Source organism: Diospyros lotus, chromosome 9 (genome assembly GCF_014633365.1).
Source record: "Diospyros lotus cultivar Yz01 chromosome 9, ASM1463336v1, whole genome shotgun sequence".
NCBI lineage: Eukaryota > Viridiplantae > Streptophyta > Magnoliopsida > Ericales > Ebenaceae > Diospyros > Diospyros lotus.
In genome coordinates, this window is record NC_068346.1 from 13,286,889 (window position 1) to 13,308,723 (window position 21,835).

At 35.0% G+C, this 21,835-nt stretch overlaps 3 protein-coding genes and 2 non-coding genes across 8 annotated transcripts in view; 4 read left to right on the forward strand and 1 right to left on the reverse strand.

The window, feature by feature from the left end:
- Window positions 1-21,835, forward strand: part of LOC127810338 (signal peptidase complex subunit 1-like) — a 69,070-nt gene that overhangs the window by 36,775 nt on the left and 10,460 nt on the right. The gene's annotated exons all lie outside the window — the stretch shown is intronic.
- Window positions 1-21,835, reverse strand: part of LOC127810336 (small ribosomal subunit biogenesis GTPase RsgA 1, mitochondrial-like) — a 70,693-nt gene that overhangs the window by 33,209 nt on the left and 15,649 nt on the right. The gene's annotated exons all lie outside the window — the stretch shown is intronic.
- On the forward strand, window positions 16,854-20,552 carry LOC127810337 (60S ribosomal protein L17-2-like). Of its 2 annotated transcripts, XM_052349763.1 has the most exons (8): window positions 16,854-16,980; window positions 17,094-17,130; window positions 17,336-17,376; window positions 19,287-19,517; window positions 19,603-19,705; window positions 19,791-19,858; window positions 19,980-20,052; window positions 20,276-20,552. In XM_052349763.1, exons 1-7 carry the CDS (start codon window positions 16,978-16,980, stop codon window positions 20,046-20,048), a joined length of 552 nt encoding a protein of 183 aa, XP_052205723.1. In that variant the 5' UTR covers window positions 16,854-16,977; the 3' UTR covers window positions 20,049-20,052; window positions 20,276-20,552. The 2 variants fall into 2 exon arrangements, with proteins under 2 accessions (XP_052205723.1, XP_052205722.1); XM_052349762.1 differs by having other exon boundaries at window positions 16,855-16,980; window positions 19,980-20,552.
- LOC127810763 (small nucleolar RNA snoR74) lies at window positions 17,672-17,799 on the forward strand. Its single transcript, XR_008025570.1, has one exon. It is a non-coding gene; the product is annotated as a small nucleolar RNA snoR74 (small nucleolar RNA).
- On the forward strand, window positions 18,132-18,260 carry LOC127810765 (small nucleolar RNA snoR74). The gene has a single exon (XR_008025572.1). It is a non-coding gene; the product is annotated as a small nucleolar RNA snoR74 (small nucleolar RNA).

The following is a 21,835-nucleotide window of genomic DNA, read 5'->3' on the forward strand; positions in this document are numbered from 1 at the left end:
GTGTTCTATGACCAATTTATTTTCCTTAACATGTTCCCTTATGGCTAAATACTTAATGTCAATGTGTTTTCTTTGACTACCATTCTTGTGGTTTTTAGCCAAGAAAACAACAGTTGAATTGTCATAGTACAACTTAAGTGGCCTAGAAATTGAATCAACAATTCTAAGTCCTGAGATGAAACTCTTCAATCATACACCATGCAATGTAGACTCAAAACAAGTAACGAACTAAGCTTCCATAGTAAATGTAGCATTTAAATTATGCTTTGCACTCTTCCATGACACGGCTTCGCCGACTAACATAAATATGTATCCATATGTTGATTTCTAAGAATTAACACAATTGGCAAAGTTTGAATCCTAGTAACCTTCCATCTCCAAATGATCAGTTCATCTATACATAAGCATGTAGTACTTAGTCCCTTGAAGGTACCTCATAACCTTTTTAGCAACCCTCTAGTGGTCCAAACTTGGGTTACTCTAATATCTTCCTAATATTCTTACTACAAATGCAATGTTAGGTCTTGTGCAAACCTGAGCATACATTAGGCTTCCAACAACTAAAGCATATGGGATCTTACGCATTTGTGCCTTTTCAAGCTCATTCTTTGGGCATTGGTTTAAATTGAACCTGTTACCTTTCACAATGGGTGTAACACTCAATGCACAATCTTTCGTCTGAAATCTCTCTAAAACTTTGTTGATATAGGTGTCTTGAGACAATCCCAAAATGCCTCGAGATCTTTCCATATGGATCTTAATGCCAATGATATAAGATGTCTCACCCATATCTTTCATATCATAGTGTTTAGAGAGGAATTGTTTTACGTCATGTAGCAATCCCTTATTATTGGTTACAAGTAAAATGTCATGCACATATAGGACAAGGAAACATATTTGGCTCCCACTGAACTTCTGGTATATTCATTGATCCATAACACTCTCTACAAAATCAAAGGAAGAGATCACATCATGGAATTTTAAATACCATTGTTAGGAGGCTTGTTTAAATCCATATATGGATTCCTTAAGCTTGCATATCAAATGCTCATTGTCGCTAAATGAGAATCCTTCTGGTTGTTTCATATAGATCTCTTTCTCTAGATCTCCATTGAGGAATGCAATTTTCATATCCATTAGATATGAAATTTTAAATACCATTGTTGGGAGGCTTGTTTCAATCCATGTATGGATTTCTTAAGCTTGCATACCAAATGCTCACCATCACTAAATGAGAATCCTTCTGGTTGTTTCATATATACATATTCCTCTAGATCTCCATTAAGAAATGCAATTTTCATATCCATTTGATACAATTCTAAATAAAAATGTGCAACTAATGCCATTATCATATGGTAGGACTCCTTCTTAGAAACAAGGAAAAAATTATATGTAATCGATTCCTTCCTTTTGAATAAATCCCTTGGCAATGAGTCTTACCTTATATGATGCCCCCAGTTCCATATCTGGGGTGGTGCCACTGTAACCCATGATTACAACCACGATCATTTGACAAATTTGAAGATTAGCTATGCTTTACAGATTAGTGTGCCTTGGGTAGGATCCAAGTTTTATAGCATTCGCTCGTTCAAAAACTCGAGTCTCATAAACAACATAGGCAGCGGAGGGCACCCGTGTCTTGGCCAAGCTATACTCTTTACAAGGCTTTGGGATAGAAGCTCAATTTTCTGTAATTAAATTATTTCTCTAACGAAATACTATAAATTTAACATATCGTCTATCTCACACAAATATATTACAAACTAGGAATATAAAATACTCATAAATCTGCATTACAACAAAGACCCCGTCACAGTTGGTCAACCAAATTCATCGGTGAATCGTCTACTATCACTGCTTTCCCTCTACTAGGGCTTGAATCATCTATGGTTATGTATAAAGGGTGAGTTTGGGAATTTAGTAAAGGTTATATGTAAACATAGCAAATTGTAAATCATAACAAATATAGATAAATATGAAATGAATCATGCATGCAGGTCTGTCCACCTCACCCCTCTCGGACTCTTGGTAACCTCTTATGATTTTTTACGAGCTCTAACATAAGCTCTATATTGTCCAAATAAAAATTCATAGCCTCATACCTAGGCACTCTCCTATTATCATATGCAAGTTATAACAAAAATAATTTACATAGAAAACATATTAAACCCTTACCAAAATAATGTCCATTTCCTTTCTTGACAAATTCCTCTAAGCTGTTTGAATCACCAACGTCACGCCTCAAAATTACTCTATTAACAATTAAACATAATAAGTAAAAAATATATATATTTAAATAGGTACCACTGAACCCAATTTTATCTAATACCAAATATATTTTACTTATTTTGCTCCTTAGTTTTCGTTGCTTTATCCCTTCAAATCTCTCTTTGTAACGGCCCGCCTCCCGAAGCCCCCGAGCATCAAGAGGATCCGTGAGAGGGTCATTATAAAAATGATATCGAACAATGACGCACCTACAACACACATATAACCCTTTCTGAAATCATAATTTTTCTTTATTATAACATCTCATCATAATCTTTACAAACCATTCATCACTTGGGCCCCACCTGGGCTTACATAACATGCGACAAACTCTGAAAACATAAACATTAACCTTTTTAAGACACGATGACACCCAGGATCTAGTTTTGGGAGAGCTCTGCACTGGCTACCATGACTTGACGGTCTGGACCCAAACCCCGATGAACACACCTGCGATCTCAGGATATGCTGACCTGGAATGATGTAAAACAACATGAGTCGCGAGACTCAGCAAGCTCTAGAAAGAAAGGTTACGGGTTTAGGATAGGACTCTTCCCATGACACCCCATGCAATTCATGTCAGTGAAATCACGCCATGTCATGAGCTATACGTACCTTACTTCTACATGCATAACATAAAATAAACTGCACATAAGGAACCAAGGGCCCACATAAGTCAAACATTGGCACCCGGGTCCCACATACAAACCTGTTGTAGCCTAACATAGGCTACCATATCATCATTCTCTTAGACCAGCCTTTTCCTGACATGGTCGGCTTTTCCTGACATTCAACTTTTGTCTTTTCCTGATACTTGTTACATACTTTTCCTGATTCCCATCATATTCTCATGTGTTCATCATGTCATACATCACATAATCATATACTTCCGCGATCTTGGTCTTCCCTCGGGCCAACCCCGAGCTAATATCTAAGCCGAGCCGAAGCTCACATGAGTCGGTACTCCCGACACCTGGCATGGTAGTCCCGTCCAGAATAACAGTAACATTAGAACCATGCAATGCAACACATAAGAAATGCAAGGGCTTCCGTAGCATAAACGTGATGACAAGGCCCCCATAAACCAGACATCAGGCCCTGCTACGCCCACACATAAGAATTCACACATGCGACCTGCTCTAAATGCATATGCTTATCTAGGATACCCAAATTGGCTCTTAAACCAACCGGGTCATACAAATGTTCACACATCCCGTCACACACAAAGCATGTCCCCACGTGAATGCAACCCAGCCCCTTGTAGCACACACATCATGAAATGCACAAACCAATGCGGGAATCTGGAGTACCAGCTCTTCTGGCCGTCTAGCGCTTATCCTAACAACCGATGACTGGCGCCCATACATCCAGCCATCAACTGCCACGACCCACGATCAACAGTCAGTGGCTTTGTACCCATACCCTTAGACACACTTATTGACACTATTGACTTTATGTCTTTCCACCTTAACTTTACATAACATTTCTCCATAACTCATAATCCTTCATGTACATATTCACATATCATCACATTACCATTCTCATTCCTTTTAATTCACATAAAGCCATCTCAACATACATAATAAATTATTAATAAAACCCCATTAAACCATAAACAACTTTTCTAAGAACCTAGCCCAACGGGTACAGCATCATTCCCAAGGAAAGCGGAGCGATACGAAGCTCCGTGACGGTTGAAATGAAAGACACCATGACGCCATTGCTTAGCTCATTCCATTAACAATAAACTCATTAATAAAATAAAAGCCATAAAGTGGTTACTACGCGGATTATTATTATTTATGCGTAGAACCGAGTCACGGTGAGGGAGAGTTTAGAGTAAAAGAAACCTCAAAGACTTTCAAGGGAAATAAATAACGCGAAGAGGGGGTTAGGAGCTTGCCTGAAAACGGCTGATTTCAGCCTCTCTTGTGCTCCCGATGCGAAGTAAAACGTTTCCTATCAAATAATACAACCGTGACTTAAATCGGTTAATTCTAACGCGTAAACTGTATAATCTAACCGTATAAAATTCATGATTTAAACATATAACACTTATATAAATTTTACCCACTTACCTGAATATTTTAAATACCAAAATCCCTTAATTTTTCCTCACTTTTCCTCCGTTTCCCTGGCTGCTCGCGCCCTTTTTCTTCTCCCATTAATTTCTCTCTTCCTCTCTCTGTTGTGGAGCAAAAGTAGCCGAAATGGCCACTGGAATGGCCTTAAATTACCTCCAATACTTGTTGCCCAAGATTTGTCTTATAAATATCATCTTAAGTGGCTTTTAAGCCACAAATTGATATGGCTATGGATGCGCCACGCACAGCACACACAAACACATATATATATATATATATTAATTAATTAATTAGTTTAATTTAATTTGATTTAATTATCTCTTTTATTATTATTATTATTATCTTATTATTATTATTATTATTATTATTTCTATTATTATTATTTTTGCCACTATATGTTATTTTATTGTTTTCATTAATACTTTCAATTAATTTAATTAATCACCTTAATTTCTTATTTCTTTAAAATATCATAAATGAATATTTCTCAAAAATTTCTAAATATTCTAAAATATCCACAAACATCTAAATTAATTATTTTTAGTTGTCTCCAAATTTTTGGGATGCTACACTCTTTAAATTCACACCTCTACTTCCAGATTGCTCTTCATTTACACTAATTTAGCATTTTCCAAATTAATTCCCTACTTTCAAATTTTTGTCAACTATTTATACACAATTTACACTATTTTAGTTTTAGAAAATTTAATTCCTATCCACAATAAAGTGCCCACATCTTTCAGAATTCCTGCCTAATTCCATGTAGCTTTCACGGATAAAAATTCCTATACTTTTCCTGAATTTAGGGGACATGTTAAAGTTTTCTAAATTTAATAAGAAAAATTGAAAATAAATGTGTAGCAGGGGTGCCCACCAAGAATTAAATCTACACCCCCAGCCCACCTAGCACTTAACACACACCCACGTCACCGCCCCATCTACAACCTTCTTCATTACATATAGACACCGCAATTAATTATATATTAATCCAGCTCTCAATTTTTGAAATTACATTTAAACCCAAGAAATTCCAGTTCGCCATTCAAAAATAAAAAAAAAATTAATGTCCTCCATTAAATTCTCTAAAGCCATAATTTTTTAATAAATTATAAATAAATCATCTCAAAAATAGAAATTAATTTATGATTCGTTCCAAAAATACTAGGGTGTTACACCTTATATATCTCAATGTTGCCTAATGAGTCTTTTTTGGTCTTAAAGACCCATTTACAATATATGCTCCTAACCTTATTAGGCAACTCAACAAGATCCCATACTCCGTTATTTGCCGTGGAATTTATCTCATTTTTCATAACACCATACCACAATTTGAATTCTATGCAACTCATGGCTTGTGAAAATGTTTCAATATCACTTACAACTCTAATGTTATAGTCAAATTCCTTAAGATACACAACATAATCACTAGGAATAGTTGATTTCTTCATTCTAGTCGATCTTCTTAATTAATGTTGTGTTAATATCCTTCTAAGAAGCTTCTGGAATCTCAAAGATTAGTTGTCAAGCACTCATTTGAACTTGAGAGGCATTATGAATTTCAATCAATCTCTCACTTGAAATGGGAGTTTGAGTATCTAAATAATCTTTCTTAGAAGAAGATAAATTCTAAGATTGATCACTCTCACCAATCAAATCATTCTCAAGAAATTTTGCATTTCTTGATTCCATAATCTTAGTGTTGTAAAATAAATAGTGAAATCTATATCTCTTGAATTTTTCAACATATCTAATGAAATACCCACTTATAGTTCTTGGGTCTAGTTTTCTTTCTTATGAATTATAAACTCTTACTTTAGATGAATATCCCCAAACACGTATATGCCATAAACTCGATTTCTAATCTTTAAATAACTCAAATGGCATCTTAGGAACAGCCTTGGTTGGAACTTGGTTTAATATATATGCAATCGCTTTAAGAGATTCAGTCCACAAAGATTTAAGAAGCTTGAAACTGCTAAGCATACTTGTCACTATGTCCAATAATGTTTAGTTTCCCCTTTTAGCTACACCATTCTAATCTGGAGACCCTGGCATGGTATATTGGGCCACAATCCCATTTTCCCCGAGAAACCTAGCAAATAGACCAGGTGCTTGTTCATTCTCGATGTATCTTCAATGATATTCTCTACCTATATCTAACCTCACGATCCCACATTATTTCTCTACTTCTACCTTGAAAACCTTATAGGAATCTAATGGTTCGTTCTTATTATGAAGCAAGTAGAGATACATATATCATGAATAGTCATCAATAAATGAGATGAAGTATCTCTGACTATACGAGTCCATATCTGGGCTACAAATATCTATATGTAAAATTTCTAATATGTTTATACTCCTCTTGGCACCTTTTTTTAACTTGTTGGTCTGCTTTCCCTTTATGTAATCCACACAAGTATGAAAATCAGTAAAATCAAGAGTATTAAATACTTCATCATTTACTAATCTTTTAATCCTCTTTGTGGAGATATGTCCTAATCTTCAGCTCCACAACATAAAGGAATCCTCATTCACAACACATCTTTTAATACTTGCATTATTTTGGACGTGCATTACATTATAAGAAGCGTTATTTTGCAAATTGATTATGAAAAGACCATCAGACAATGTACCATTCCCAATAAGTTTGGATTTATAAAATAAATTAAAAGAGTTTCTAGAAAAGTTAAAGGAATATCCTGAGGGTACAAGTCTCAAAACTGAAATTAAATTCCTAAAAAAAACTTGGAATATAAAAAGTCATTTCCAAATCTAAAACAAAACTAGAATTTAAAATAGGTTTTCATGTCCCGATTGCCTCCACATGTGAGCACATCTTGTTTTCTAAATAGATGCTTTGTTCACTTCCCACGGGTTTTCTCTGATTTAGAAAACCCTGTAAGATATTTGAAACATGGATTATAGAACCAGAATCAATCCACCATGTGTTATGACAAACATCAACCATATTAGATTCATAACATACAAGTGAGTTTAGATTACCTTTCTTCTCAAGCCAAGTCTTAAATTTGAGGTAATCATTCTTCAGGTGTCCCTACTTTCTATAGAAGAACCACTTGGATTCCTTCTTGACCTCATACTAAATAGGTATTTTACATTTTCCCTTACGTCTGGCTTGAGTAGCTTTATTATTTCCCTGAGTGGTCATATGTGCACTCTTTTCCATTTCCATAATGAACCTTACTTTCTTTTGAACACACATGGTTAAAAGTTTATTAATAGACCATTTATCCTTATGTGTGTTGTAGGATATTTTAAAGGGACCATACTGTTGTGAAAGATAATTTAGAATAAAATATACTAGGAAAGACTCCAACATCTCAACCTCAAGAGACTTTATTTGGGCCGCAATGTCCCTCATCTTCATGATGTGCTCACACACACCTCTAACACTGGCGAGCTTCATTGATGATAACTTTGCCATTAGGATGTTAGCAAATATCTTATTTGAATACTCAAATTGCTCATCAACAGCCGTTAGCAATTATTTGATTGCCTTACATTCAAGAATTGAACCACATATACTAGTAGAAATTTTTGTCCATATGAACATTATATTGAGGCAATTAGATTGCTCATATCATTCAACAATTTGAGCTTTAGTGCTGGTAGGAGTAACTGCAAGTGGTTCATTCTTTCGAATAACATAATCGATATCCATCCACTCTAATTGTAGAAGAACCCTCTCATTCCACATCTTATAGTTATCACTACTTAAATCAGTAATATCACACTTCATATAAGAAAAATTCACAGGTAAAATAGTTGCATCAAATAAAACAAACAACCATGCTCAATGTCATGTTTTATCAATGTAAAGCATGCAACAAATTATGAATCACTAACATATAACAACTGCTTGTAGACTAGGTTTTTATATTTAAATAGATTCATAATACAAACTTCATGATGTGATTGACAAGTTATATTCATTTCCTTAATTCGTGTGGGTAAATTAAAAAAAATAATTTGTTATTGCATCCTAATTAATCATACAAATACAACAAAAATTCTTACTGGATAAAATTTATTGTATTAAATATGATTAATTATAGTTAATGTCATTTAATTTTATGTGACATTTGCAACTCAATGTATAATTTTAATTAATTAAAGATGTGGTTGATAGTCTCCAATTAATCAAAATTATATTGATCACATGACATTTAGGTGATTTTATGCATAATAATTTTCAATAGATTATGCATATATAATAAATAAGCAATAAAAAAAATTATGCATACATAACATAATTAATTATGCATAAATGTTAGCAACTTAGCATTGTGAATTAATCAAACAAAAACAATGAATAATTCACTTAAGCATGCATTAATAATTAAACATGTGAATTAGGATAAATAATACATACAATTGCATAAAATTTAAATTTTACAAGCTAAAAAACGAGTGTCAGTCTCGCCTTTATGTTAGATATATCCAAACATGGAGTTCAAAGTTTCTTTAAAAGAAATGTACCTTACCAATGGAACCAAGGACCCCAAAAACCTTAGGTGGGATCGAATGTTGAGGTTGGGTGGTCGCCTATGGTGACGCGTGGATTACATGCAGCTCCCATGACATGTCATATGCCCATGCATATCATGTCATCCTATTATTTTTCCTCTTCCTTTAGATGAGAACAATGTTGTTCTAGTCATCCCCTACCTCCAGTCGGGTTAAACCTGACCCAAATCTACAACTAGTGCGACCCGTCGATTTCTCTACCTCTAAACCTCCATTTCTGACAAAATCAAGGCCAAAATACTCGCAATCAAAATGCCCATCGACTTCCACATCATTTTCTCGCAAAAAACACAAGATTTTCCCCAATTAAAATTTGTTATATATACGCATAAAAAAAATTGATGTCAATCGGGTTTGCATATGAAAAAATATTAGAATAACATGCCCATCTCTTAATATATGTTTAGAATCAAAAGATTCATAAATAATCTATAATGAGACAGGCAATGTTAAAAATTGTAGCAACAAATAAGGTAAAGATACTACACGGCTTTGATACTAACTGTAAGAAATTTTTAAAATATACACATACTAACTTCTGGTCTTATTTGAATGCAAAAGAACCACTGCAAGTTGAATGAATGCTTCTGATCAATGAACCAATTGCACACTGATGGTGTATGCTCTCATAATTGCTCTTGATTGGGGATCCAAATTCTTTCTTTTTTGTATATAATTTTTCAAGAGAGAAACCCCTCTATTTATAGATGGACTATATGTCAATCTTCTCCAAAAGTAACCTCATCAAGCTAGTGTAATACCCCATGTTCATATAAGGATGTCACGTAATTTCGATGAGTTTAAAATATCGAAAAATTGGTTTGATAGCAGTTATAAGTATCGAATCGGCTGTAGGGAGTGCCTCGAGGTGAAATTGTCTAAAGAAAATGATATGATTTCGATGAGCGTTTCGAGATAAGATTTATGGTATCAAAAGAAATCGGATCGGGAACAGTTTTTGGTACAATTAAAATGCAGCTGCCATTTAGGCTGTAAAATCGAATTGTCGTAGAGGACTCCCGAAAAAATCAACGGAACCCTATGAGGGCTCTGATTTTGAGTAATAAGCAACCCTTAAGTGGTTTCGGGATGAAACGGTGGCCCGGTGAGGATACTGGGGTAAATTCAGCATTATCGAGTAAAATTTAAGTTATCGATTATGGATTTTCGGTATTAAAATGCAAATTTAATTGATGTTTGAGGGCAGGGTTGCAATAAGAAAATTACCCAAGTAATATTATGTGAAAATTGGGGTTTAATGTATAATTTCTCTTAATTTAAATTGTAATGACTAGTTATATATATATATATATGCACGTGTATATGTGCATGAATGGCAGCCTCTGTGAGATCTTCTTGGCCAAGGATTTCCTGCAATTCAGCTGCATCCGAGATTTGCGCAAGATTGAATATAATGGCAGTAAGAATGTGGTTAGAATTGAGATTGCGTGTAATTTATACTTTCATATATATATATATATATATATGTAATTGAATGGAGTAGCGGCCAAGGCAGGGATGTAACACCCCAAATTTCTTGAGCGTGTTATAATTTAGGATTTTGGGAATATAAATTTTCCATATCTCAATAACTGTCATACATCACACAATATCCCAAAAACCCTAATTTACACCTCCTCAGCTTAACAAATCCAATATTAAATTGCTAAGACAGGTGTTAAAATTTCAGATGCGGAAGCTAGATCGAACCTGATATGGTTCACAACCATAACTCTTTATTTATCATACATAAAATCGTTCAAGATGTCTACAAAATATATTACATGGACATCATCTCTAGCAAGTGATAACTGAACATCTCAAACATATCCAAAATTACATAGATTCACACATAAATAAAAATATGCTAAACATGCTACAAGCAGTAATTTAAGCTAATTCTTCAGCTACCTCATTTCCCTTATAGCCGCTCGTCGAACCTGGAACGTTTGAATATTCCAGGGACATAGTCCAATTAGAAGATGAATCTTCTAGTGAGAAACTCCAAAAACAGTTTATATCGATGCATGATCAGGTATAAAATGTATGAAAAGACAACGAGAACTACTCTGAAGTGCCTCGTGAACATGTCAGCCTCCTCCAACGAGAGCTTTCTCAATGGCACACGCATAGTGCCTCTCGGGAGGTCCCTAACTATGTCACTTCGGCCCAACTTCATAGAACTCATGCAAGCACCACATCCGTTGTGCCTTAGACTCACGGTCTTCCCCACGAGAGCTTTCTCGATGGCGCACGCATAGCGCCTCTCGGGGGATCTCCGACTTTTTCCTTCGGCCAACAACAAATGGCCACACGAATTTTATAAATACAACAGTTAAAAAGCCAACAGCATATATTTTCAGGAAAATTCAGTTTATATATGCAACATGATTTCACGTAAGAGAACAATAAGAGTTCACGTATAATAACTTCAAGAAACACATCTCATGCAATAGAAGTCTCTCATAAGAGAATAAAAATAGGATTTGGAGTATAGGAGTCTCACGGAGTCTCACCTTGTTGAGTTATCTCTTCGACGATATAATTTTACAGCAAACGGTTTATGTTTTTGCAGAAAATATGTGTTTTGGTAAATATAACCTCAAATATTTTTACATAGAGTTGAAGGGTATTAAATTAGGGGCATAACTGGAAAATTTCATGTAAAAATAACCCCTCACGCGCCCTCACGCGCCCCAAGAAGACTGGCCACGCGCTCCCACGCGCAGCCATTATCCAGCGCGTGTAACTCACGCGCAGGCACCAGATTCCGAACAGCAACGCGTCGTTTTCGTATTTCGGCCATATCTCCCTCGTTTTAACTCCGATTCGACCCCCGTTTGAACCTACGCAACCCTCTCTTCCCCCTATACAGGATTATCAAAAAAATGGGACTTACCTCACTTTTTTGCTGACTGATTTTGGCGAACTCCGGCGAAGACTCGCAACTCCGACGAGGCTCGTCCTCCGCCTCTTCTCCGTCGCTTTCTTCCCGCCTTCTTGCCGAACCTCCTTCTCTCTCTCTAGAGCAAGCTCCTCCTCTTAGAGTGCTTCACTCCTCAAATTTGTTTGGAATGGTTTGAGAGCAACTCAAGGTGCCTATTTGTAGAATCCTTCAACCAATGATATTATGCTACTTGTCACAATCTTAGCCATGGACTCCAAAGACTCAAAGCCATAATTGAGTGGCTTTTGAAATCCAAAACTAGAATTAATCCATCTTTTGAAATCCAAGCTAAAACTCTAAACTTCTTTCAAATAACACTTTGGCCCATATTTCAAGTTTTCAACTTTAACATTTCACCACCTAAGCTCATAATTTCATCATTCTTTTATTTGGATAATTTCTCTAATTAGAATTATACCCTCAAACATCAAATTTATCGAAATACTTAAAATCCCAAAAGTATTAACTCAAAATTACTCAATATATACGATTTTTCGAAAGCCCCTTACCATCATTCGGTATTTTTAGATTATAACTTAGCTTAACCAAAAATCATTTCTGATTTGATTTCTTTCAGTGCAATAAGTCTCACCTCGAGACGCTCGTTAAAATTATACCTTTGTCCTTAGGTATCTAAGCTCTAGGGCACTCCCTGCGACTGATTCGGTCACTTGTTGCCATTTCAAACATATTTTTCGATATTTTAACTCACTTAAAATACGTGGCAATTTCACGAAAATATAAGGTGTTATAAGGGAGGTCTATAAATTGGCAAAGGCTTTGGCCAATTGAGAGGCAGCAAAGCAAGTGAAGGATGAGAGCAATGCGAGAGGGAGAGAGGGGGGGCCGAATTCGGCCAAGGTAATGAGCTAGGCAGCCATGGCAGCCGCGGCAGCAAGCTTGGCAGAGCAGGGCAGCGCGCGGGGCGGTCAGTAGCAGCCAAGGCGACATCCAGCAAGGTCGGCGGGGTCATTGGAGGCTCGGGAAGCAGCCGGTGGCGGTGAGCGGAGACCTGAGAAGTGGTCGGAAGCAGCAAGTCGCGGCCATGGCAGCCATGGCCGCGAGCTCCAGCTGCAGCAGGGCCGCACCAACCGCCGGCAGCGGTGGGCATGGCGGTTCGCGCTCAGGCAGGAAGGGGAGGAAGAAGAAGAAGGAGGAGGCAGGAGGAAGAAAAGAGAGAAAGAAAAGAAAAGAAAAAGAAAGAAAAGAAAAGAAAATATGAAAAATTGAGAAAAATCCCAAAAAATAGGAAAATATGTTTCAGTAATATCCTGGAGATTTTAGCGAGGAAAAAGGCTCGGGCACCCGTTTCAGGAATATGGCACGCATATCGAGGAAGTCGGAGATGCTAAGTCAAGGTGAGTAAAATTCTCTAGAAAATTCTAGAAATTCCAGAATATTATTTTATGAATTTTCATAGTGAAATATTTGAGGAAATATTTTAGAAATATTTAGTTTGGATTTATTGAGGAAAATTATGAAGGAATAGAAAGAAAATTAAAGAAAATGCCAGAAATTATGGAAAAATAGGTTTTAAAGTTTATTAAATAATTATGGTGATTAGGATACTTTGAGGCTTAAGTTGAAGTGACTTGTCGAATTTTGAGTTTGGCACGCAAATCGAGGCGATGCACGAGGCAAGGCACGGATATTGAGATAGCCCGATAAGCTTGAGAAGGTAAGTGATACTTCCCAACTGGATTTAGTTTTATGGAAAATGCTTAGGTTGTAAGTGATTTATGTTTCTCGAAAATGTTTTCATCATATTGACATACTTTGATATGTACCCATCACGTAGACTGCATATATGACATGACTATGAAATGTATAAATACACGTTGATATCATTGATCACGCGCATTTGTGGCCGTAGGGAGTACGAACTGGCACCGCAGCTTTACCAAAGGTGCACCCATACACCCCGGCTTCGAAAGAGATGGCCGCAAAAATGGTAGGTAGCATGAAGGGTGCAGTTGACACCTACGAGGAAAGACATTGTATACACACATGACATATCATTATGTACCCTTACTTAGATGATTCATCATCTAACTTGGGTTTTGCCCCTAGAATATTCAAACGTTCCAGATGGAGATTGTAGTAGGTTAAAGGATAAATGATGCATGAAATAGCACTTAGCAGAGTGCATGAAGAATGAAATGTATATTACGCAGCCCCTGTATTTAAGTTCTGCTACTTTAGATTTTGAATGTTTTGAGGAATGTTGAAGATGTAAGAATTTATTTATGATTAATGTTAAGATATCAGGTTTCGATCTTTGCTTCCGCATTTGATGTGTATAGTGATTCTCTTTCAAGATAAAATGTATGAAAATTCTGGGACGAATTCGAGAAATGATGTGGTTTAGCTTTAGTGTTTAAAAAAAAAATTATTGTCTCGGAATTGTCCCAAGTTTATAACGCGCCCGGAAAAGCAGGGCGTTATAATTAGTTTTAAATTTTAATTTTTTTGGAAAGTATTATCACTCCTTAGCTAGTGGATGTCTATAAGATAAATAAGACCACCTAATAAATAATTACAAGTAGATCATACATAGCCATGACACATGCATGGTGGCGATGGAAAAAAATAGGGTATAACTTGAGAATATTGATAAATGATAATAAATGGAGAATGCCATAAATGGAATATTCACTGTAGCTCAATCAAATTTTGTATATAAGATTTCAAATTTTTATTTACAAAGGTACAAGCTTAAGTTTATTGAGACCTCTGAAAATATTTCTAGAGCTTGGATTTGTTAAAAACAACATTGCTAATTTCAAAATCTCCTTATAGGATGTCTAAAAGTTCTCCCTCGAAATACCTTGTGCCAAATTATCTCGACTTAAAAGAGTACAACAGTGTACTGAGGAGTATTTTGATAAGCCTAGTTTTTTTTTTTTATAATTCTAGAGACAATTATTTTCCTCTTTTTTTAGGCTTTAAACATCCTTAGAAAGATTTTGAATTCTTTAATTTATTTAGATTTGCTTGTAGGATCCCATTATTCTTCTTTCTTTTTTACTTGGGTTTCCAATTGGACTATCCTTACTTTGGCCTTGCTCAATAGAATGCTCAGACATTGGTTGGTTTAGGGAAGTTGTGCATTTAATCTTTTCAATTCCTCCATCTCATTCTAGTAATCTATTGAACTGCTGGGGAGGTAATAGAAAAAAGGGATTAGAGCAAGCTTTGCATTTGCTCCTATTTGTTATGGGGAAGAAGGAATGGTTTCAAGGCTGCAGAGGATTGTATCTTGAGGAGGTGACATTGTAGAAGTTTCAATAATTGCAATAGAATACCATGAGAACCTACATTGGAATAATGGAAAAACACTTAGGTGCAAGACAATTTTTTTTTAAAAAGGGTGAGAATGAATACCAAGAGGTTTGACGGGGTGTGGAAGGAGTTTCGATAAGGCCTTGTTAATTTATTTTGAAATAACATAAAAGATAACATATTTTCCGGTGATTCAATATGTTTCTCTTTTTTTTTTTCTTTATCTCGATTCTAGTATTCTCAAGATTAAGCAACAATTCTTAAGGCAACTCTATCATGCTCTTAGTATATTTTAAATTTGTTCGTGCCTTGAACATTTAGAGACATGGGAAAGTTTAGGATGCAAAAGTAGTTTTATAAACATTTAGAGACATGGGAAAGTTTAGGATGCAAAAGTAGTTTTATAAAGAACATAGATGTTAAATATGTGTTCGAGTAAAAGAATGAGGAGTTATCGTCATATCTAAGTCCCATTCTACAATGGTTAGGTTCTCAATTGAGAGCCATCATAAGGAAAAGTGAATTTTAGGGGGAGCATTTAATTTTATCTTCTAATAGTTTTAATTTTTTAAATACTTTTATAACTTAAAAGCATTAAAGAATTTTTAAGCACCCCATTCTTTAGAATGCATTCATTTCTAATTTCAACATTTTACATTTGGAATGAAAAAAATTAGAATTGAATCTCGTGAAATTCTACTATACTATATCAAATTAGACCAAAATAATTAAAATTTAAAAATGAATTTCACAACTTGAGGATAAAATTTATTTGTTGTAAAAAAATATCCCTTCTTTTATTCCCTCTCCCTTGTCATTTAACTTCATCTTTGTCGCCACCACTAAAACCGACCTCAACGCCAAATATGACTCGACCCTCACCAATTTGATATTATTATCGGAGATTGCAAGCAAAGTCTTTTTGGATATAATATTATTTTAATTTTTTATGTTATTTATATTTAGTTTTATTTAAATTATTGAATATAATCTAGTTAATTCCTAATTCCAAAACTATTTTTGAAATTTAATATTTGTATATGTCGAGGTACTACGAAAGAAAAAATTACAAAGTCTAACCTAATTTATTATAATTAATTAGTTAATATATTGGTTAATTGTATTTTGAAACACGAAAAAAAATAATTATCTTATCAAATTATCTATCGAACCATGAAAAAGATTCAACATGAGACAAGAACAATCCACCACTAGACTAAAACCAATCCAAGCCATTTCATAAATGAAATGTGACTAATTAATCAACTAATAAAAATACTTCATCTGTACATAGTCAACTTACCTAACTTGAACTTGATAAAAAAAAATAGTTGAATAATTAAAAATTAAGATTACTGAATGCATTGCAAAATATAACAATGTGTATATATGTTTTATATAATAGTTATTTTTTATATTTTATTAAAATTATTGTATCAAGAATATTTGTAGAAATAAGAATAAATGAAATTATAATTTCAAATTTATTCTATACATAAATATATTAAAATTAATTAAATTGTATATTTTAGATTCTACCATTCATAACATAATAATGTATCTATAAATAAATTCTATATAAAATTTATATTTCAAAAGTAGAAATTCATGCGCCTTAAACTAAAAACACTCTTAAAAAATGATATGAAAGAAAATACTAATCCCCGTAATCATGTGCCCCAAACAAAAGGGCCGCCGACGCCGAAATTAGGGTTTCCGAAACTAGGGTTTCCACTTGGCGTCCTATAAAAGCAAGCGCTAGGGCCTCTCGTTAGCGCATCTGCTTGAGAAAGAGGAAGCAAAGCTTCAACTCGAAGCCATACATTTTCTCAACCGGCAGAAGAAGCCATGGTAAGCTTCCCTCTTCCCTATCTCTCAATTGTTCTAAGCTGCTCACTCTTCTGATTTTGAAGCTGTAAAATGCACATGAATATATGGTTCTGATCTAGCCTATAATCTCGCAGGTCAAGTACTCAAGGGAGCCGGACAATCCCACCAAATGTGAGCGATTTCCTACTTCAATCTCTCTACGTTTGGCCTAATCTGATTTCACAAAGTATTTTAGTCCATAAAAAATCCTTTTTTTCTATTTTTTCTCTCTGTCGGTTGAAATGAACATCTAGATTCCGCGTCTACCCGTTCTTTTGCTTAGTTTCTATCTCTCACTCCCATTTTTCTCTTGCTTTTTTTTTTTTTACTTTTACAGCCTGCAAAGCCAGGGGATCCGATCTCAGGGTTCACTTCAAGGTACTTGTATACCAATCGTTTTCTAATATCAGTGTTCTGTTACTTGGCAAATGCGACTGTTGCTTGTGCCTGTTATTTTTCAATTGGTCACGATCTATCAGTAGCGTTAGTTTCGTGGATTCCTGGAAGAGCTGGATGGTAACATTTGTCGGTGTTACGATCTTTTGTCATAGGCGTGTTCGTCCTTATTGTTGTTGTGCGAGTGCTTGATTATCTGATTGGCGTGGGTTACATATTGAAATAAAGCTATAGAGTTATGATCAGTTATGGTTTGCTGATTCGACCAACCTGATGAAAAAAAGCAGGGGTCTGTTGCCTCTGTGAACAGGTCTCTCGTAAGCATCAGGGAAATGAAATTGCATTATTATTGGGTGAACCTCTTGAATTGTAATGATCGAAGGTTCAATAAATGATGGAACATTATGATTAGGCTTTGAGCTATGTTTTAGAATTCATTTGATAAAATATGCTAAGTTGGTTCCTTTACTTTTTAAGTAGCTGGGTTCCTAAAAATCTTACATAAACAGCATTCACTTTGGTGGGAGATATTGGTTTGAGCATTGTTTTATGTTAACGAGTTCAATATAAGTGGCTTAATCAGTACAGTTTTTGTGATGGCCACAAGATTAAGGAGAGACCATTTCTTGTTGGATGAAAAAGCAGGGTCCTGCTTTGTGAAAGTAACATGAGATAATACTTTTTAAGTTATTGGTGAAAGTAACATGAGATAATACTTAATTACTGTGTAACCTGATTAAAAAGCAGGGTCCTGCTTTGTTTTGTAAGTTGGACTCTCGTAAACCTCAGGGACATCATTTTCATTGTTATTGGGTGAACCTCCGTGAGTTTTAGTGACTAAAGGTTCAATAAATGATGGTACATATGCACCTTTGATGAGTGGATATTTGGTTTGATCTGTTGTTTGGATTTGTCTACCATTTTTTCCTTAATTGAATTGTCAATTAATGAGTTTTTTGTTGATAAAATATGGTTTCAGTCACTGAAGATCATCAACCGTTCTACCTGTGTTATTGTTAGCGGTTAAAATTAGTGTTATTAATATCTTCTCCCAATTCAACAATCTTGAGATACTCCCACTTCCTAGTAGAGAATTTCAAGTTACAAAAATGAAATGAAATTCATGTATTACAACTTCCTGGTAAGAGTATTTGCCTGTCATTCATTTGTTATTTCATTAAATTGATTTCCTTTCTTCAATTGACCTAAGGATAGTGCATTCAATGACATTTTAATTGTTTCCTCTCAATTTCTCCTTTTGTTTTTCAAGTGTCTATTAAAAGAGGTAAGGGAGACACAAAAGTCTTGGTAGGAGACCCTTAAATGTTGTATAATTTATATGGCCTTTGGTTTACAGGTCAACTATGCAAAAGTATTTATTTTTATAAATTTTTGTTTTTTGTAATGATTGTAGTTGTCTTTGAACAAAATGCTACATCCCGAAGTGTCAGAAAATGTCTTATTGGTGACCAGCACTGCTTTTAAATTGCCATTAGAGGGTTAAGTAGGATCCAAGTGAAGAGTAGCTTTAGGCTTGGGTAGACCGAAGAGCCCACTTGAGCCAAGGTGATTTTTTTGATATATCTATTTTTTATTTATTTTTGAAAAGGGTTAGGACTTTAAAACAGTTAAAATGAAAGTAGGGCTTTGCCAAAGCTAAAAAATACTTTTAATGAACGTATCTCACACCCAAGGTTTATAGACTATAGTCATACATAGTGAAGGTATCAACTTTTAAAATTTAGAATTTTGGTATGTTTTTGTTTTTGCTAAGTGCATCAACCTGTTTACTTGAAAGCCTCAGTTTTCACGATGAACTCTTTAACTCTGGATGTAGTTGCCTCAAATTTTAACTTCCACTTGTCTCTATTAATTGTTATTGATTTAAATAGAACACACGCGAGACAGCGCACGCCATCAGGAAGCTGCATTTAGCCAAGGCTAAGAGGTACTTGGAGGATGTGTTGGCTCACAAGCAGGCCATACCCTTCACACGGTTTTGTCGAGGTGTAGGCCGGACTGCTCAGGCAAAAAACAGACATTCTAATGGACAAGGACGATGGCCTGTGAAGTCTGCAAGATTCATACTAGATTTGCTCAAGAATGCTGAGAGTAATGCTGAGGTACTGCTACATCTGGCCATGCTTGACTTGTTATCTGTGTTTCATTTCTACTTGGTCTGTCAACACCGAACTATTTGTTCGTCAGGTAAAAGGTTTGGATGTGGACACACTTTACATATCGCACATCCAGGTGAACCAGGCACAGAAGCAGAGACGCCGCACGTACCGTGCACATGGAAGAATAAACCGTACGTTAGATTTTTGATTGTGATACTGTTTGTACCCAAAATTGTGTTTTGTGTATTAATGCAAACCTATTATTTGATTTCACAGCTTATATGTCTTCCCCTTGCCATATTGAGTTAATCTTGTCTGAGAAAGAAGAAGCCGTAATAAAGGAGGTAGGCCATTCATGAACTTATGAGTCCACTCATATATATTAGAATATGTGGGGTCGGCAGATTGATTAATCATGGACTTGTATTGATCAAACAGTTGTATTAACTGGTTCCTCTTTTGCAGCCTGAATCTCAGTTGGCAACCAGCAAATCCAGAAAGTCTCAAGCCCTAAGAAGCGGCGCATCCTCTTGAAGAGGTTTCAAACCACCAACCAACCAATTTAAAGAAGTTTTGGAATTTTACAGCTGTCAAGTACCCTAGTTTTATTGAAGACAAATTCGTTTACTTTCTTCGTTGCCGTCTACATTGCTTGTTTTGCTACAGCCACCTTGCTATTTAGTTGAAAGGCTCTCTAAGGTGAACTCTGTGTATGAACGTGTTGAAATTGATGATGGGATGTTTGCTGGTAATTGATGTAGAGAAGCCGAAGAAATGTGGAGCATTCAGGGAGGAATCAAGCCATTGGCGGAACGACACGGTTCTCTGATGAGATCAAACTTCCGGTGATCTGACCGAGGATCAGCATTCGAGAATGATCGTGGTAAAATGGGCATTGTGTCCCAGTAAATGACGTCTAATGACATTTTTTTTTTTTAATATTTACCGATCTTGTCCGTCATTGCCACCCGAAATAAGAAAAGAACAAACATTAAAAGCATTATAAAATTTCAAGATGCAGGAGTCTTTATGTTTTCAGATTTGTCTCCAAAGTATATGTTGCACGGAAACGGAAAACGTTTCTGATAGAAAATAGAAACGTGAAAATAGATTTTTTTTAAAAAAATAGACATAAATAGAGTCTAAAATAGAAATAGGAAATGATTCCGAAATGTTTCGAAAACGAGAAAATAACACTTATAAAGTGTTCTCGTACAACATAGGCTAAAAGTTTTAATGTACAACACTTATAAATGTCTATTTTTTTAGAAAAAGTGGTAATGTAGTGTTTGTTTTATTTTTTAGAATTCTAGCTTATAATTTTTACTAGTTTTTGGAAGGGATAAAAATTGATTTTTTCAAAATTGGGGTACTTCGGTTTCTACAATTTTCAATTAAATAGTTATATTTTTTTGACAATTTTATCTTTATTTTTAATAAAGAATTACTCTTTTGTCCACGTAATCAATGATCTCCATTTTCAAAATTCTTCTTCTCACTTGCCATCTCCCTTTTTTTCTATACACTAATTAATTTTTTATAACACTTGAAATTTATACATATACATTAATTAATTCTTAAATTATCATTCTATAACTATTAAGGGTATTATGGATAATTATATAAAAATAAGTTATTTTACAGCTTATGGTATCAAACACTACAATTGTTTAACTATAATTTCTGAAAAGTTGTAACAAATAAATTCACAACTTATTTTAAGTTTTAAAAGTTATAATCTAAGAAGTTAGAAAATATAATTTCTTTAATTAAGCTGTAACAAATAGAGCCTTTGACAATGTATGGTTTTGCTCATGCATGTCTTTTGGAATTTAATTTATTTTTTAATTTTTTTATTATTTTCTAAAAGAAATACTCTCTCTCTACCATGGCTGTCTCTTCTCTCTTCTGCCATGACTGCCTCTCGCCTTGTCTCATCATCGCCTAGCATCGTCTTGCTTCACATATACACACACAACAATATGCATACATAAACATTTACACACACAGCAATATACATATACACATCAATATATATACACACAAATATACACACACTGCAAAATATACAGTGGCTAGCAGCGAGAGGGCAACAAACGACGCTAGTGAGAGAGAAAGAGTAAGTGGGTCGATCCAATGAGAGAGAGAAGTCCGATCAAACTTCAGACTTCTCTCTCTCTTTTTCGTCGGACTTCAACAGAGAAGTTCGATCTCAGACTTCTCTGTTAAATTCCAATGGAGAAGTTTGATCGGACTTCTCTAACGACCTCGAAGAAGTCCAATCGAACTTTCTCTCTCTTTCTTTTCCGACGGCTATCAAA

Coding starts and splice junctions, on each gene's coding strand:
- LOC127810337 (XM_052349763.1), top strand. Junction 17,377..19,286: donor ATCTCAGGGTTCACTTCAAG/GTACTTGTATAC, acceptor TGATTTAAATAG/AACACACGCGAGACAGCGCA. Junction 19,859..19,979: donor AAGAAGCCGTAATAAAGGAG/GTAGGCCATTCA, acceptor CCTCTTTTGCAG/CCTGAATCTCAGTTGGCAAC.